Source organism: Natrix helvetica, assembly GCF_964273705.1.
Source record: "Natrix helvetica genome assembly, chromosome: 2".
NCBI classification, from domain to species: Eukaryota; Metazoa; Chordata; class Lepidosauria; order Squamata; family Natricidae; genus Natrix; species Natrix helvetica.
This window is the reverse complement of record NC_138552.1, coordinates 227173657-227192037: the sequence shown is the minus strand read 5'-3', so window position 1 is coordinate 227192037 and position 18381 is coordinate 227173657. Positions and strand designations below refer to the sequence as shown.

The window sequence follows — 18381 nt, the reverse complement described above, 5'->3', positions numbered from 1 at the left end:
TGCACATGCACACCGGTCACCTGGTCTTCTGGTTTCTGGCATGCATGCGTGCAGGAAGATGAGCTGGCTGGTGCCCATATGTGTGCTGGAAAGCGGAAGAGCAACGGGCGACGGCTGACGGGCCCAGAGAAATGGCTCTTTGTGCCACTTCCAGCACCCATGCTATAGGATTGCCATCACAGCACTAGGGCAACCGAGATACTGTGCATAATTAATTACTCATATCAGATCCTATAAATGAGACTTTTTTTAAAGAAATGAGATATTTGCCACTCACTCAAACAGGTTTTCATTTTTTTCTTTCTCAGAAAAATTAAAAAAAATGAAAATTATGTTTTTAAGTCCATAAAGTAAACCCTTCCTTTGTTTATTGTTCTTGCTATATCAATGAGTATAAACTTCAACAATCCCTTCCCCAAACTATAAATGACCTTTATAAGTATTAACTCTTTGTACTCTTAATTCAATGCTATAATAATAAAGCAGGATAATGCTTGATAAATAAACTTAATATAAAATTTCAATTTCCCCTCTCTCTAAAATCCTTCATGCTCTTTAAACTGTGAAAACAATATCCCCTTCTTCTAATGTTCAATTAATAAGATGCTGTGCTGCTAAAAATTTTCCTTTTTGGAGTACAGAAAATTATCTTTGTAGCCTTTAACTAATCTTTACTTATAATCCTATGTATTAACTAATGTAATAAGTCCCACTGAATTGAACACTGCTTACTTCTGAAAGAGAAATGTAAAGTTGTATAGTCTAACCACTAACATATATGACAGAATGAGAATCCAAATCCATTCTGGACACAATGGCCATTTTTATTTACATCAAACAACAACAACAACACATGCTGGCTAGGGAATTCTGGGAGTTGAAGTCCATACCTCTTAAAATTGCCAAGTTGAAAAATACTGCTTAAAATTGAAAGGACTTTAAACAATATGATTTACTTAATTTCTTTTTATTACAAGTATAAATTCTAAGTATGATAATCAGATTCCACTCCATAAACTTTGACAATTCTGAACATATTACAAAAACAATAAATGAAAGCTAATTGGTTAATTTATACATGCTGGACAACCGTTTTATTAATGTAGGAGAAAGTAAAGTTAAAAAATACGATAGCTCTGATGGGATTTACATTTAGACAAATATAAAAATAAGTAAATGTGTGTGTGTGTGTGTGTGTGTGTGTGTGTGTGTGTGTGTAAATGGAAAGCTGACAGCAGGAAAAGACCTAGTGGTCCATCAAGACTGTCCTTTGAGTTTTTAAATTATTATTATTTATTTTATTTTTGTATTTTTGTCAGATGATGTACATGTGTTTATCCCAAGCATATTTAAATTCAGTTACTGATGATTGACCCATTACCTCTGCTAGAAGTTAACTCCAAGTTTCCACTACTCTTTCTGTCAAGTAATACTTGTTGCTGACACTACTTTTGAACTTCTTTCCTTTCAGTTTGAGATTAGGCCCAGTGTTTTTTTTATTTTTGCTTAATAATGAAAATACTGCCTTCTAGAGCCTTAATATTTTAAAGGTTTCAATCATGTCACTCCAGGTTGTACATATTCAGTTCCTCCAAACTTTCCTGTTATGGTTTGTCCTTCAGACCTTGCACCATTTTTGTTGTCAGTTTCTGGACTCACTCAATTTTATCAATATCTTTTTTAAAGTGGGGTCTAGAACTGATCCAGTTCTCCAAATGGAGTCTGACTAAAGCCTTATATAGTGGAATAAGGATCTCCTTTTTCTGTTGCTAATCTCTCTAGTTATGTATCCCAAAATTTTGTTTGCCTTCACAGCTGCCTGGCCACACTATTTACTCATTTTGCAGTCATCTGCTATGAGCACACCTAAATCGTTTTTTATTGTTTTCTCTTAACACCGTATTTCCAATATTGAACCCTGCCAGAGGATTATTTTCATGTAATCTTACATTAAACTAGAGTTTTCACATTTTTGACCAATTTTCCAGCAATGTCGAATTGCTTTCCAATCGCTTTATGAATACCCCCAGGAAAGTCACCCCTACTACATACTTTTATATCATCAGCAAAAAGACAATCCTTATCTAGCAATTCTTCTATTACACCACTTACAAATGCATTGAACAGAACAAGATCTAAGACTTGTGGTACACCACTTGTAACTGATCTCCATCCAAACATTAACAATCGCACATTGGGATCTTATGTAGAACTCTATGTGGAACAGTACCAAATTCTTTGCCAAAATCCAGATAGGCTATATCCACAGCACCACCTTCATCCAAAACATTTGTGACATAGTTAAAAAAGGTAAAGTTTGAAAAATTACACGTTCTCCCTTACACCTATGCATTACCAATCAACTACTGTACAGGCAAATCAACTGCTCAGAAACTAGAAACCTTATACTACAAAGTCAATTTAAGGATTGCACCATACTTTTATGGCTTTAATAACAAAGCCTATTAACCCTATGGTTACATAACCCTATTTTCCAAGCATACATCCCTACTAAAGAGTTTTTTAAAAATTGTATTGTTATATATAAGTACTGTTTTAACAATAGGTACTGTCATGGTTTTCACTGTCACAGTCCAATATATGCAAAACTACTAGAATCATTTCATTATGCAAGCCTTCTCCAATATGAAGGCTTCCGAACATGTTAGACACTGATTCCCACCATACCCAGATTGTTTTAGTTTCATCCTATTATTACATAAAAAGGGTGCTTCTCTCTTTTGCAGGAAGCTGATTATCTCCAATATTTCAGCCAAGCTAACATATTGCAGAGCAGAAAAGGGTCAGCTACTACTAAAATGAACAAGGTTCAGTTATTCCATGTTCATCACATTTGCTCTGTTCTGACTAATTGAGAAAGCTGACTACACATACTTGTATCCATGTATCTATCTGGACAGCAAACAAGGATAGGAAATAAAAGCAGAACCATGGACTAAATGCAGGAAAGGAAAGACTGCTGCTCAGTGTAAGATAATTAGCACACATACTTTGCATAGTTGTTTTATATATAAAAGATACACATTTTCAGGGTTTTTTTACGGTGGCAAAAAAAGTCACAAAACTGGAATTTGGAAAATGCCAGCGCCAAGTCTTCCCCCTTAAAAGATAAAGAATTACAGAGCACTAAATTTTTGTTTTCTAAATATTGCAAAGTTCTGTTTTTACTTCCTATGAGAATTCTATTTCACAGCAATGTTAGTGCTTATACAACTGCAATAAAATTTGTGAACTCTCAGATGTAATTCCCAAGAGTCTCAGCAATATTCATTATCTAATGTGTATCTTACCTTTATTTGGTGCAATTCAAAGTGGAGTACATAATCTTCCTACTTTCTATTTTCCCACGATAATTATATGAGGTGGATTAGGCTAAGTGATCAACCTAAAGTAATCCATTTGGCTTCTGTGACTAAAGGAGGATTGGGTCTCCTAGTTTTCTAATACTGAACAGGATCTTAACTGTAGGTAATTTTGACTTACAAGAGTTCATTTAGTAACTGTTCAAAGTTATAACGGCACTGAAAAAAGTGATTTGACCATTTTTATGACTGTTGTAAGCATCCTCATAGTTATGTGATTTACATTCAGATGCTTGACAATTGATTCATATTTATCACAGTTGCAATGTCCTGGGGTCATGTGATCATATTTTGCAATCTGATGAGCAAAGTCAATGGGGAAGCCAGATTTACTTAATAACTATGTTACTAATTTAGCAACTGCAGTGATTCACTTAACAAATGTGGCAAGAAAAGTTATAAAACGGGGCAAAACTCACTTAGCAACATAAATTCTGGACTCAGTTGTGGTTGTAAGTTGAGGACTGTTTTGCACCAAATTGGATCTCTCCAGTAGTCAGAAATGGAAAGAACAGCTAAATGTCCTAATATATTTCCAGTTTTGCTGAAGATAAAATTAGAAATCTTAAAACTAACTGTGCTGAACATATCATTCATGGTGACGTGCAGTACTATAAAATAATGAACTGTGTACAATTCTATAAATACAGAATTATTTAAAATACTTACCTCCCACTTACATACAGAAGGCATCAATCTGACAGGAATTATACATGTCACAACTCCGGAAAGTTAATTATAATGTTTCACTGCATTTCTGAGTAGGAAGTTATAGTGGTAAATTTCCTTATCTATTTACAATACAGCCAATAAAAGGTATTCCCTCCAGGTCTTTCATTTGACATTCATAATCACAATACATTAAAACATCCAATATCATTCATCTGTATTTTTCAGTGTATTTTTCTTATTTTTCCTATTATATACATGGCAATATTAAAATGACTGACTGACTAAGGTATTTTCATCTTCTCTCATGACTCCTTTCTTTTTCTATTAATGCATTTTTAAAGGAACATATGCATTAACTTTATTTAACAGATACATTACTCTAACTCTCATGCTGTAATACTTGTGCAATATGAGAACTTGAATTTTTTCATGAATAAACTCTGCTATTAATAACATTTAATAGGAAAGTGAATTGGGCACCTCTTTCATATAAATAACAAGTTGATTACAAAAGAATAAATCAAATTTAACAAACTGTAACTGCCTCTATGTTGTATGTGGGAAACAAAAACAATAGCATATTTTTGTATTTATTTTTTATGTACTGTGGAATTTAAAAAAGAGCCATATCACAGTGCTAAGTTAAATTTATATTGTTTAGCCTTGCATTTCCCCTTTCCCTTTTAATCAGCAGCAGATGCAGGGACTAATGGCATGGCTGAAGGGCCTTAGCCATTTATCGATGAAGTCGTTCTGAAGGAAGTAAAGATGGGATTGTCTCATATGGCAAATAGATGGTGCATTGGACTGGATTCTGATGGGAGATCTCAGCAAGAGTTCAACAGTTACCTCTCCTTACTCAATCTGAGCAATTATGCTTCAATTATGCTTCAACGATTGTAGCATTGGATGGAAAACATGAAGTAACTACAAAATGTTATACATTAGGCGAACATGTTGCTCAAACATTTTTCAAACTGAAAAGTGTATATCATTAACATACAATGATTTTTACTCTTCAATTTTGAACTAAATCTAATATTAAAATATACCATAGCTTCAATATGGGTCTAGCAGGAAAGGAAGGAAGGAAGGAAGGAAGGAAGGAAGGAAGGAAGGAAGGAAGGAAGGAAGGAAGGAAAGTAGGTTCTTATCAAGGGTAACTTTCTCACTATAAATGTGTATAAATATACTGGATATAGTTCAATCATTTAAGAATATTGTGATTTATAACATATAAAACATATTTCTCTTTTTAATTGTATATGATTAACCCTTACTTTACAAACATTCAACAACCCTTCCAGAAAAAAATATTTCTTTAGCAAGAATGAAAACCTCACTGCTCCAAGCAACTTTATTTGAAATAAATAAATAAATAAATATATATATATATATATATATATATATATATATATATATATATATATATATATATATATATATATATACACACACACACACACACACACACACACACACATATATATTCTTATGTTCTTTGAACATACAATGCTACAACACTTGTTTAACCAGTTTCAGAGTTATTTACAATAGAAATGCAGAGGTTAGAACAGTATTTTAAAAGCATGCATTAACCCCTATAGAATTCCAGAATATATAATTACTCAAAAGCCTTGCTGGGTCTCAAGTAAACTGATGAGACTGCAGCCTTAGAATTAGTCCAACAAGCTTTCTCTGGGTTGTCATAATTCCTCAGTTTCCCCATGCGAGTTTAATTGACAGACAACATGCATTCCTGGCAGTGCCTCTATTCTTAAATCTTTAATTGTGAACTCCACACAATTCCGGAAAGTATTTTGCTGTGATAAATTCCAGAACTTGTTTTGTTCCCACTTCCAAGAGCTTCTATCTGACAAAGCTTCACAACAGTAAGAAAGCCTTTTTTTACTCTTCTTTTATTATCACGATAACAAAGTGTTTTAGTAAAAGAAAAAAGAACAAATATAGTTCAGGGTTGTTTCATGCACACAAGTTTCTTCCAGAAGCCAATGTTGTCACAGAATAATTTTCTTGGCAGCAACATTTCGCACCTCCTCTCCAATCTCTCAAATACTCTTCAATTGCTGCGGTTTTACATTTCTTCAATAAAATTTAAAAAATCATTTCTCCCAGCCATTCATGCTCCAAAAGCATGTTTCCTCATTCATACAGATACATGAACCATATGCCCACTAAACAATTATGCTATGACTAAAATATCTTCCGATTAAGACGGCGTTGCAGTCAGGCAAATATCAGTATTTCTGGTGCCCCCTATAATAATTGCCTTATGCTTTATTTGTTACTCTAATTACCATTACTGGAACCAGTGCTTACTTTGTTTTTTTCGTAATCTTTTGTAAAGAGTTATCAATTTAATGGCACCAAGAAACTTCTGCTAGCATCTTTTCTAACTAGGGCAATAGTTTTGACAGCTACTGGAAAAAAAGATGTTGGCTATTTCCTAGAGGTGAGAATAGCAGGGCTATTAAAGACACCATTAACACTGTAAGTACCAAAGTAGATACAACTAAGAGAAGAACATCTCCTTTGGAAGTTTGCTGAAATCTACAATCAATTAACTAAAACTTGTTCTTCAGGAAAAAAAAACCCAGAATTTATAAAATCTCACTCTTGATAGGTTTATATGTGATTGGCATTCCAGAGGAAACTTGCACAAAGTTGTCTTTATGAAACTGAAAAGTACTGGTTTTGCCTGAAGACAGTCAGGTAAATACTGAGAGGATTTTCTGCATTCCAGCTTTTTTTCATACAACTCATAAGCCTCAGCCATTCCTTGTCAAATTAATTGTATTTGCCAGGAAAAAAGAAATTTTACAGAAACCCAACCTTCAAGAATACGATAAAAAAATCTCATAATATTTTGATAATTATGTCAAAAAAAAAGTTCAAGAGCACAATAAGATGTTCAACACAGCAACAAGTATTGTCTCAGAGAAAACCCTTCAATAATTTCATCAGGATTCCAGACATCTTTGTTTTGATATTAGCAAATGGTTCTGATAAATCATTTCATAATTATGAACTGAAAAATGTCTTACCTATTGATGTTCCTGTTGAAGGAGAAGGATTTAAAAATGCATGTTTCTAGTATGTTTCATGTATCCAGGCTATTAAACTTCTTTATCTCTTGCTCTTAATTAAACATTTGTTTGTTATCTCTATCTCCATCTCCATTTCTATCTCTATGTCCTTGGCTACAGGGAAAGAGTAAGAATTGCAGCTTCTTTTAAAATTCTTTACTTTTTCTTTCATTTTTCTCTTTTTCTAAATCTTCTCTTATTAATGATACTTACATTTTAACATGCAAGTACAGTGAAACTTAAATGTTTGTGAACCCTTGAGTATTTCTGCCTAAATATGACTTGTCCTCCACAAAAGTCCAAAAACTAGAGAACACAACTAAGCAAATGAGTAAAAAACACTACATTTTCTCATTTAATTATTGAGCATATGATCCAAAGCTACAACTTTGTATGTAGCAAACGTATGTCAATTAGTCAGATGTGTCAATCAAAGGATAGTAATCAGGAGTGAATGTGACATATCCTGCCCTATTTAAAGAACAGAATTCTAGAAATCTACTGTCAAATTTGATCTTTACAACACATGTTATAAATTGAACAAAAAAAATTCTGAGGAACTCTGAAAAAGAGTTACTGATGTTCACCATACTGGAAAACTATTTCCAATGAGTTTTGTCTTTATCAGATTGAGTAACAAATGGAAACAATTCAACACCATTGTTATCCTCTTCAGGAGTAGTCAATCAAACAAGGTCACACCAACAGCGAGATGTGTAATATTTCAAGAGATCTCAAACAACCCCAAGATGTCTAAGGAACCAAAGAACTGTCTTGTATTGGTGAATGACATTGTTCATGAGATGTAAGAGGAAAGCTATACTTTCCAAAAAGTACATTGCTGCCAATCTACAGACTGTGTGCCAAAGACCACACAGCTAAGTAAGAAGCTACTAAAATCATGTTCTGTGGATAGATGAAATCACCTTTTAACTTGAATGAAAAATATTCTATTTGTTGAAAAACAAAATTGCATTCTAGCGTTAAGAAGCTTATTCAATTGGTTAGCCTGCTTTATTGCCTCTGGACCAGGAAAGCTTGCTATCATTGTCAGGTGATCTGTCCATGAACTGCAGCTTGAGAAAGTGGGTCGTGCAGCAAGATAACAACCAAAAACACACAGGAATGATCTAAGAATGGTTCAATCAGAAGTTGATTTTGGATGAAGTTCTGACTTAAATCCTAGAGAAATGTTGTGGGAGGACCCAAAATAAATAGTTAATGCAAGGAAACCCACCAACATCCTTGAGTTGCAATTGTTATGTAAGGAGAAAAGAACTAAAATTGCTCCAAGACTTTGCGTAGGGCTGATCAACAGTCACTGGAAACATGTAGTTGTGCTTATTGCTGGGCCATGTGTGGGGCACACCAGCAACTGAAAACAATTTTTGACACATAAATTATAGGTTTGATCATTTTCCTCAATGGAATGAAAAAGTATAATGCTTTTAATTCATTTACTTAACTGTGTTTTTTATTTTAGGTCTTTTTTATGCAGAAATATTGAACATTCAAAAGGGTTTGCAAACTTTTAAGCACCACAGCAGAACTCTCTGTCCCCATTAGACCATGTAACACTGTATTAATATTATCAATAAATGATTAACTTATTAATTTCTGTAGAAAATAGTTTATGTTGTACAACGCTTAACTACCACAAGGTGTTATTAAAAGCTTTTATTTTTAATTTTACCATTAATTTTTTTATAACTTTATTTTTATCATTTTGGGAAAGGTATTTTGGTTTATATAGTTCATTTATATAATATGCATATAACAAGCATATATTATATCTAATATAGCCTCTTTAGTAGTATAGAATACTAAGTACAGCTAGTCCTTGACTTACAACCATTTGTCTGGTGACCATTCAAAGTTACACCAGCACTGAAAAAAGTAACTTATGGCGGGTTTTCATATTTATAACAATTGTAACATTTGCCATGTGATCAAAATTCAGGTGCTTCACAACTGGTATGTATTTATGGCAGTTGCATTGTGCTGGGTTATGTATTATCTTTCGTAATCTTCTAGACAACTTCTGACAAGCAAAGTTAATAGGGGAAGCCATTTTCACTTAACAGCTGCAGTGATTTGCTTAACGACTGTGGCAAAATGTCATTAAATGAGGCACAATTCATTTAACAACTGCCTTGCTTACCAATGCAAATTTTGGACTCAATTGTGGTTGTAAGTTGAGGACAATCTGTATCTTTCAAATTTTAAAATATGGGACTGAATCTGAGATGTTTTGCATGAGACTCATATTTTCTCTACAGAAAAATCACTTTTATAAGAGACTTGGGGGAGAAAGATGTATATAAATGGCAATTCTAAACATACAAAACAGTTACCTTTTGACAAAGAGGCACTACTCTGAAGGAGTAAGTCTATGACTTGGAATCCTTCTGAACTCTTAGGTTCTGCTAGACGGTCGGTATCCTAATTGCAGCCTTATGTAGTGAAACTGTAGCCCTCATTGCTATCTGGTTAGACTTCTCCAAAGGGCTTTATAAAGCCCTTTAAAGACTTATGCCCTTAAACGTTACAGTTAATCCAGGATGCACTGTCCTGTGTGCTGATACTCAGTGTGGGGTCATATTTCAACTGTGCTTCAGGCTCTGCACTAGCTCCCATCTGCCTTCTAGATACAATTTAAAATGCTGATTTCAAACCATGAAGTTGTTGTGGCTTAGCATCTGGGAATCTGCAGGATCAACTACTCAAGGTAGAATAGGCTTGTTGGTCATTTTGGGAAATTTTTCTTAAAGCCATTTTGGGGAAGTAAAGGCAACTAAGATTCAAAGCAATCTCCTCAATAGCAGCCACTGTCCTTTGAAATAACCACCAGAAGAAATTGAATTGACCTCTTTGACTGCATTCAGGAAGATGATGAAATTTCAAATAGTTTCTTAGAACATTCTATCTTGCATTCATTAGAGGCAATCTTTTTAATCATATTATTTCATTTAATTGCTTCTAATTTGTATCATAGATATTTCCAGTGTGGTTTTCCATTGTATACACTGTTAAGAATTTGTTTTGATTGGAGTGGGATATCAATTTTATAGATAAATAATAATTTCTATTAAAAAGTGTTGCTCAAAGCATTTAGTATTGTCCAACCAATAAAGTTATATCTTCAAGATCCAGTCTGCACATTCTACAATACTTGCATGTCAGACAGCTTATTACTTCTAAATGTTATACCATTTGTAATGTTATTTATATCTTTCATGATAAGATGTAGGACAAGGCTATGTATTTGTGCATGCACATGAATGAATGCATATATTTCCCAAACAGCACACACAATTTTTTAGTATGGATCACAGGGTCATGAAGCTGATTCAGGGGTATATGCCAGTGGATTGGTATATAAATTTAATAATTAATTAAAAGTCATTTACAGATCTATGAAAATGACGTTCTTCCCACAGACAAAAATATAAGTATCTTCTTCAAGTAGTTGTGTAATGGTCTATTTGAAATGTCAGCATGCATTCCAGCAGAAAACATACTAAGCTAAGCTCAGGCAGAATTTAATTTTGGGTCAATTTGTCTTTGAATGTTTTAATTATTGTTCCATGACAGAAAAAGAACGTTGGTCTTACCTGAACGTTTTTTTCTGGAGTAGTGGAGGGAGGGGTCACAGCAGGGTTAACACAGCCTGATTGGTCCATTTGACTGAGAGAAAACTTCTTAACCTTCGCCTTCTCCCGTTGGTTCCCAGTTTCCGCGATGTCACGGCCAGCATCTGCAAGCAAACACAAAACAAGGACAAGCCCCCCCCGGGGCCTCCCGATTCTACACCTCCCGGACCCTGTCTAACTAACTAGGGCGGGAAATGTGACCCCTCCCTCCACTACTCCAGAAAAAAACGTTCAGGTAAGACCAACGTTCTTTTTCCAGTAGAGTGGAGGGAGGGGTCACAGCAGGGACATACCCACGCTACGTCCCCGGGCGGGCAGACTGGGTCCCAGGTGAGGAATCGGCCACCACCCTCTGAAGGACCCTCCGGCCAAAAGATGCCTCAGCCGAGGCATAAGTATCCAAACGATAGTGCCTAATAAAAGGAGTGGGGGAGGCCCAAGCGGCCGCCCTACAAATATCCTCGAAGGGTGCCCTGGTGGCCCAGGCCGCCGAAGTAGCGGCACTGCGGGTGGAGTGCGCAGTGATCCCCGATGGGGAAGTCTTCCCAGAAGCTCCGTAAGCCTCAAGTATGGCCAACCTAATCCATCGTCCGATGGTGGAAGAAGAAACCTTGCATCCTAAAGAGCCTGGGCGAAAGGAAACAAATAATGCCTCCGTCCTCCTAATGCCCTCAGTTCGCTTTAGGTAAATGCGAACAGCCCGGCGAACATCCAGCTTATGCCACACTAACTCCCGCTCCCTTGAGGGATTGGGACAAAAATTCGGGAGTACGACCTCCTGGGCCCTGTGAAACTGTGAATTCACCTTCGGAATGAACGAAGGATCCAAACGAAGGACCACCCTGTCCTGGTGTATAACACACAAGTCACTGCGTGAAGAAAGGGCCCCCAACTCCGAAATGCGCCTGGCCGATGTAATGGCCACTAAAAACACCACCTTAAGGGTAAGCAGACGCATGTGTACCGTCCTAAGTGGCTCGAACGGGGAGCTCGTCAGAGCCTGGAGAACCAGGGTCAGATCCCAGGTCGGAAACCTATGGACCGGAGGTGGACGGATGTTAGCCGCCCCCTTCAGGAAACGCTTAATCAGAGAACGGGAAAGGGTGAGGGAACCCTCCCCCCCCAGAATGGTGGCCAAGGCCGCCACCTGACGCCGGAGCGTATTATGCGACAAGCCATCCTCCAACCCCTTCTGGAGGAACTCCAACACGTTTGGGACAGTAGCTCTAGAAGGATCCAACCCCAAAGGGATACACCACTTTGCAAACGCTTTCCATGTGGCATTGTAAATCCTAACCGTGGACGGCCTCCTAGACGCCTCTAAGGTGGCTATAACTCCCGATGACAGCCTCTGCCCCCTCAGGACCCTCCGTTCAAGAGCCAGGCGGTCAGATGGAGCCACTGAGGCCCTGGGTGATGTAAAGCCCCCTGACTCAGAACGACCTCCCCCGGGGGAATCCTCCAGGGGTCTGCTACCGACAGCTGGACCAGGTCCGCGAACCAGGGTCTCCTCGGCCAGTAAGGGGCTAACAGGATAACGAGAGCCCTCTCTGTGACTATCTTCCCTATCGTACGGGGAACGAGGGGAAGGGGAGGAAAAGCATAAAGAAGGCCCGGGGGCCACCGGCTCCTGAGAGCATCCGCTCCTTCCGCCGACGGGGACTGGAACCGGGTAAAGAACCGGGGCAGCTGAGCGTTGTCGGGAGAGGCGAACAGATCCACCAGAGGCGTGCCGAACCTGCTGCATATCTTCTGAAACAACTCCGGGCCCAGTTGCCACTCGCCATCGTCTAGGGTTGTGCGACTCAGCCAATCCGCCTGAAGATTGGACACTCCTGAGATGTGCTCCGCCACTATGGAGGCTAAGTGTCTCTCCGCCCACAAGCCCAACAACTGCGCCTCTCGCCAGAGAGAACGTGAGCGGGTGCCCCCCTGGCGATTGACATGGGCCTTCGTCGCCACATTGTCCGTAAGCAGGAGGACATGGTGCCCCCGCAGGTGATGACGAAAAGTCCGTAGGGCAAGTCTCGCGGCTTTCAGCTCCAGCCAATTGATGTTGTGGCGGAGATCCGAGGCAGACCAACGTCCCTGGGTCATGTCGGAGTCCATCACGGCCCCCCAGCCGAAGAGGCTGGCATCCGTCGTCACGGTGACTCTCTCGGGCTCCCAAAAGCAAGCCCCCTGTTGCAGCGCCGGGGACATCCACCACTGAAGAGATAGCCTCACCTCCGCTGGTAGAGGAACTGGCCGCAAGGAGTTGCTCATCATCCTTCTCTGGACCGGGATCAAGGCCCACTGGAGAGGCCGCAGATGGAGCCGGGCCCAGGGCACTATCCCTATGCAAGAGACCATCTTCCCCAGAAGTTGAGACAAGGTCAGGATGGAAACAGACCTTCTTTTTTGTACGGAGGAGACCAGCTGGCGCAGGCTGGACAAGCGTTCTGGAGACAGGCGGACCCTCCCTGACTCGGAATCTATCACTGTCCCTAAGTGTAGGATCTGCCGGGATGGGGATAGGTGGCTCTTGGGAAAGTTCACGGAAAACCCCAACGCCTGAAGCCAACGGATCGTCAGCCGAAGATCCGACTTGGCCCTGGATAGGGACCCCGCCTGAACGAGAACGTCGTCCAAGTAGCACTGAAGTCTCACCGGAATGGAACGCAGGTAAGCCGCCAGTGCTGCCAGGACCTTGGTGAATGTCCGCGGAGCTGAGGCCAAACCGAACGGGAGAGCCCGGTATTGGTAATGCCTGCCCCGGTGAGAAAACCTGAGATAACGCCGGTGAGACTGAAGGATGGGAAGGTGGAGATAGGCCTCCGTCAAATCTACTGAGGCCATGTAATCCCCCCTCCGAATGCCCTGCAGAATCGATTTCAGGGACGCCATCTTGAACCGCCTGTATACTAAGTAGCGGTTCAGGCGTTTCAGGTTGAGAATCGCCCTCCAACCCCCGGAGGATTTTGGAACTACGAACAGGTGGGAGTAGTAGCCCAGACCCTTCTCCTGCTCCGGAACGACCTCCACTGCCCTGATTTCTAGAAGATGGGCGACCGCGAGGTCCATGAGGAGACGTCGCTTCGGATCCCGGGCCGGGGGAAAAACCTTGAAAAAACTTGGGGGATTGGAGAGGAATTCTAACCTTAGGCCGTGGCGAACGGTCGCCCTGACCCAACCGTCTGACGTGATCCGATCCCACTCGTCCGCATACAGTGCCAGGCGGCCTCCGATGGGATGACTCGGGTTTGAGTCATTTCCCTCTGCGGAAGGGGCGGCCGCCCCCCCCACGAAAGGGCCGCTTGGACTGCGGCTGAAATCTAGAACGGTCCTGAAACCCCTGTCTGTTGAATGACCTGTCCTGCCTGTACGGTTGGTATCGCTGGTCCTGATCCCTGTCATAAGACTTGAACTGGGGCCTGCGATAGGGGTGACTACGTGACTCTGCCTTCTTGGTGGATGTAGGCATGACTTTCTTTTTATCTTTATTCTCCACCAAAATCGGATCCAAGGAAGCTCCGAACAAGTTTGGACCCTCAAAGGGAGCCGCTACTAGATCCCACTTGGCTTTATAGTCTATCTGCCAGTTCCTGAGCCATAGGAGCCTACGAGAGGCCACCGAGGTGGCCAAAGCACTAGAACCAAATCTAACAGCGTCTAGGGTCGCATCAGCCGAATACTGACACGCTGCCATTATTTTAGCTAAATCCTGGTGTACGCGCTCATCCTGGATCGGAATTCGATCCTGAAGCTGGCGGAGCCACATGACCGTGGTGCGGTTGAAGTACGAGGCAGCAGCCGCTGCCCACACCGCCCAAGCTGAGGCCTTAAAATTTTTACGTAAGGTGAGCTCCGCCCTCTTGTCTTCTGGCTTAAGTTTGTCAGCTGCGTCCCCCGACACCACTGGGGAAGAGGAGACTAAAGCTGCTATGGGCTGATCTACAACTGGGAGCTGAATAGCCTGCACAAAAGACTTTTCCATGTTATAGGCGCGACGGTCGTTGCTGCCAGGTGGGGAAAAATTAGAAGGACGGGCCCATTGGCTAGTAGCTACCTCTAAGAAAAGAGGAGGGGCAGGAATCTCCTCCTTATTGGTGGCCGTCGCTGAGAACATGACCATGTCTGGATCCGTGGGCGGTGGGACCATAGGGTCCCCCGTGCCCACCTTGGTGGTCCTCCTAGCCTTCTTGAGTAATGGCTTGAACATGGCCTGGAGAAAAAGGTTAGAAGAGCGAGGCGGCTCAGGGGTCGCATCTTCCTCCTCAGAGAACCCCCAATCATCCCTCCGTGCTTCCCCCCTAGAGGAAACCTCACTCATGAGGGAAGGAGAGGAAGCCCTAGATCTGGACCTACTAAAGGGAGTAACTCGACTGTGATGGGAAGGCCTGTCCCTTTGAGCAATGCCCCTAGAGATGGCTGCAGAAATAATCCTTTTGAGATTCTCAGGGAGGTGTTCTAAATCCTCCTCATCACCTTCAGTATCATAATCTGGAGCCACATAGGCCCTGCTGGATTTCCTACCCCTAATGGGACCTGCAGAGGTGCCTTCCAATGGGTCCCCCCTATCTGCCTCTCTAGTCCCCAGGGAAACAGAGGGAGAGCGAGGGCCCCCCCCGCTGCTGACTCCTATCCGATCTATCTGAGGAAGCAGAGGAAGAAGAGGAAGGGCTGAACCCCCTGGCCACAGGTGGGGAAGGGCAGGAAGCCACGGGGCGTGGAGATCTGGATCTAGGCCCCTGATCCCGGGCCTGTCTTTTCTCCGCTCTTTCGATGACCTTCTCTATAGCCCTGGATCGCCTGAGCTCATCCCTTTGCAGAGCTCTGGAAGGTCTTTCCTCTGCTGAAGGCCTAGAAGCCCGAGGCCTAACAGGGGGAGTGGGCTCAGCCTTATCATCGCCTGCCTGAGATGGTAAGGCCTGCTGAGCCTCTGTTCTATCCGCCATCGCCCCACTCACGTGCACCAAATAAATTTGAGACAGGAACAGCCCTTCAGCTGGTGGGAATCGCCTGCTCCGGGCCTCCGGTAGACTACAAACAGCACGGCCACGTTGTATTCAGCCTCTCCGTGCTGCAATGCCCAGACACGTGATTCAAAATGGCTGCCGGCTTCTTTGGGCGGTCCCTGGCCAAAGCGCGCCTAAAAATGGCCGCCGACCTCGCCCTTCGCTTCCTCTGGCTGCGGGCGGCCGTTTGCACGCTCGCCGCCCCCAGCGGCACCAAAGCAAGACACTGGAGCTCCTACTCACCGGGAGACCTCCAAATCCAAGAAAAAACGGCCCCGCGCCGTCGCCGCGGGCTGTAACCGGCCCCGGACTGTGCGAAATTCAAAATGAAGCCGATCTGTCGCTTTCGCGCTGAAAAGCCCCGGCGCGCTGCGACTTTCACTAAAAAGCATGTGTGCATAGCCGTAGGGTCGCCCGGCACGCCCGAGACACCAGGCATCAGACCGGAGCGACCTTCTAAGCGTGGGGAGGAAGCCAGCGCCCCCCCCCCTGCAGAATCTCTCAGCCTTCTAAGGGCAGCCAACAACAGCCCTGCAAGGCAGACCCACTACAAAAAATACATTTTCTAAAGGTAACCAAATTAAAAATTCTAAATTTAATCAAGATCAATTAACATACACTGACTAACTAGAAAACCTACTAGGAACCAAACCTGAGTCTTGGACCTTGACTGAGAGGAAACTGGGAACCAACGGGAGAAGGCGAAGGTTAAGAAGTTTTCTCTCAGTCAAATGGACCAATCAGGCTGTGTTAACCCTGCTGTGACCCCTCCCTCCACTCTACTGGAAAATACAGTGCTCCAATGGTGGCTGAAACATATCTATACTTACATATTACAGTGCTTACTAAGCAATATACTACTCAGATTTTCCTAATGATGAAAATTACCAAACAATCATTTCCATTTTGGATATGTAGTCATACAGTGTATGAAACATCCCTGCATATATTTTAGTTTATTACTATCCTAAACATTTGAAACCCATTAGTAAATCACAAATACTTCATTTGCTAGAACTGTTGCCAACAAGCATATGATAACATTGCCGACACTGTTGCCAACAAGCATGTGGTGATTTATAGCCAATTATATATTAGATATTTAAGGTAATGTGCTATAAATAATACAGAAGTCATTTACTAGTGAATACTGACTTACCTTCAATCTTTTTTAAAGCTGACAGGCAAGTATCCCGGCTTGGAAACTCAAAGGGATTACTACAGGTCCTAATAGTATCACATTCGCATTTTCCATTGATTATATTGCAGCCTGTTATGAGGTTTTCATTGCAAGGCTCAAATCCAAGTAGCTGATCATCCCAGTTTTCATCTAAAAACCAAAATGAAACAACTATAATACTGGTAACTTATTGATTTGCTTTATTTAATTCTTTTTTTTGCCAAATACTATACCGAAGCATCTCAATACAAATATTAAACTCATTTTTAAAGCTCCTATTACAAAATTCTATAACTGCATATCCCCAGTTCACATTATTATCATTGAACCACATTTAAAAAGAAATGTGAACTTGGACTTTTCCAATTAACATCAAAATTTGAAAACTCTAGGTGTCTTATTTAAAGAATACATTCCTAGCACTTGTAACAGAATAGAAAATACAAAAATCCAAAACATTCTGGGGACTACTATATTGTAAAGTGTAGCAATCAAATAATCTCAACTGAATAAGAAGTTGCTATCATTCCAGATGTTTGATAATCCCATCTGATAAGAGTCCCTGTGAAAGAGGTCTATATGGTTTAACACAGCTGCTTTCAAGACAATGCTATCATTTCAATCAACCTATGATGCAATAAGACAGCAGTCATTTTCTGACATTCTTCCCTCCAGGTAAATTAAGATAGATAATAAATTTGAATGAGCCACCTCAGTTATGGACCATGAAGCAATATTAGCTGCTGATTCATTTGAATTCCTCATCTAGTGTTGATATAATATTTTCCCAGTGCTCCCTCAAATCAGAGCTGAAAAGAAATCTTACATGCAATATAGTTACTTTTACAAAAGGCATCTGTACCAGGATTAGAAGCCACCATGACATTCATTAAAACTAGTTACCTCAACTATATACATGCAAGAACATGATATAGAAAAGCAGCCCTAAGTAGCCCATAATCTCTACATCTGATCCTTGTTTAACTATCATGATTGGGACTGGCGACTTGGTCATTAAGTAAAGGGGTCACTAAGTGAAAGCGCTACTGAAATATGTGACTTATGACCATGTTTCCCAGTTATGACCTTTGCAGAAGCCCCATAATCATGTGATTAAAATTCAGATGCTTGGCAACTCATTCAGATTTATGACCTTTGCTGTGTCCCAAGATCATGTGATCACCTTATGTGACCTTCTCACAAGCAAAGTCAGATTCATTTAACTGGGTTAACTTATCTACTGCAGAGATTCACTTAACAACTGTGGCAAGAAAAATTGTAAAATGAGGCAAAACTCACTTAACAAATGTCTCACTTAACAGCAGAAATGTTGGGCTCAGTTATGGTCATAAGTTGAGGACTATCTGTATAGTCTGAACTGAGTGATCC

The 18381-nt window shown here is 41.0% G+C and overlaps 1 protein-coding gene across 2 annotated transcripts in view; it reads right to left on the bottom strand.

The window, feature by feature from the left end:
* Window positions 1–18381, bottom strand: part of CRIM1 (cysteine rich transmembrane BMP regulator 1) — a 148358-nt gene that overhangs the window by 112307 nt on the left and 17670 nt on the right. Inside the window, exon 2 of one of the 2 annotated variants that reach the window (XM_081941882.1) lies at window positions 16972–17142. The exons of the other annotated variant lie outside the window; for it this stretch is intronic. Coding sequence (XP_081798008.1) covers window positions 16972–17142 — 171 coding nt within the window. The remainder of the gene's footprint in view (window positions 1–16971; window positions 17143–18381) is intronic. 2 annotated transcript variants of the gene reach the window in all.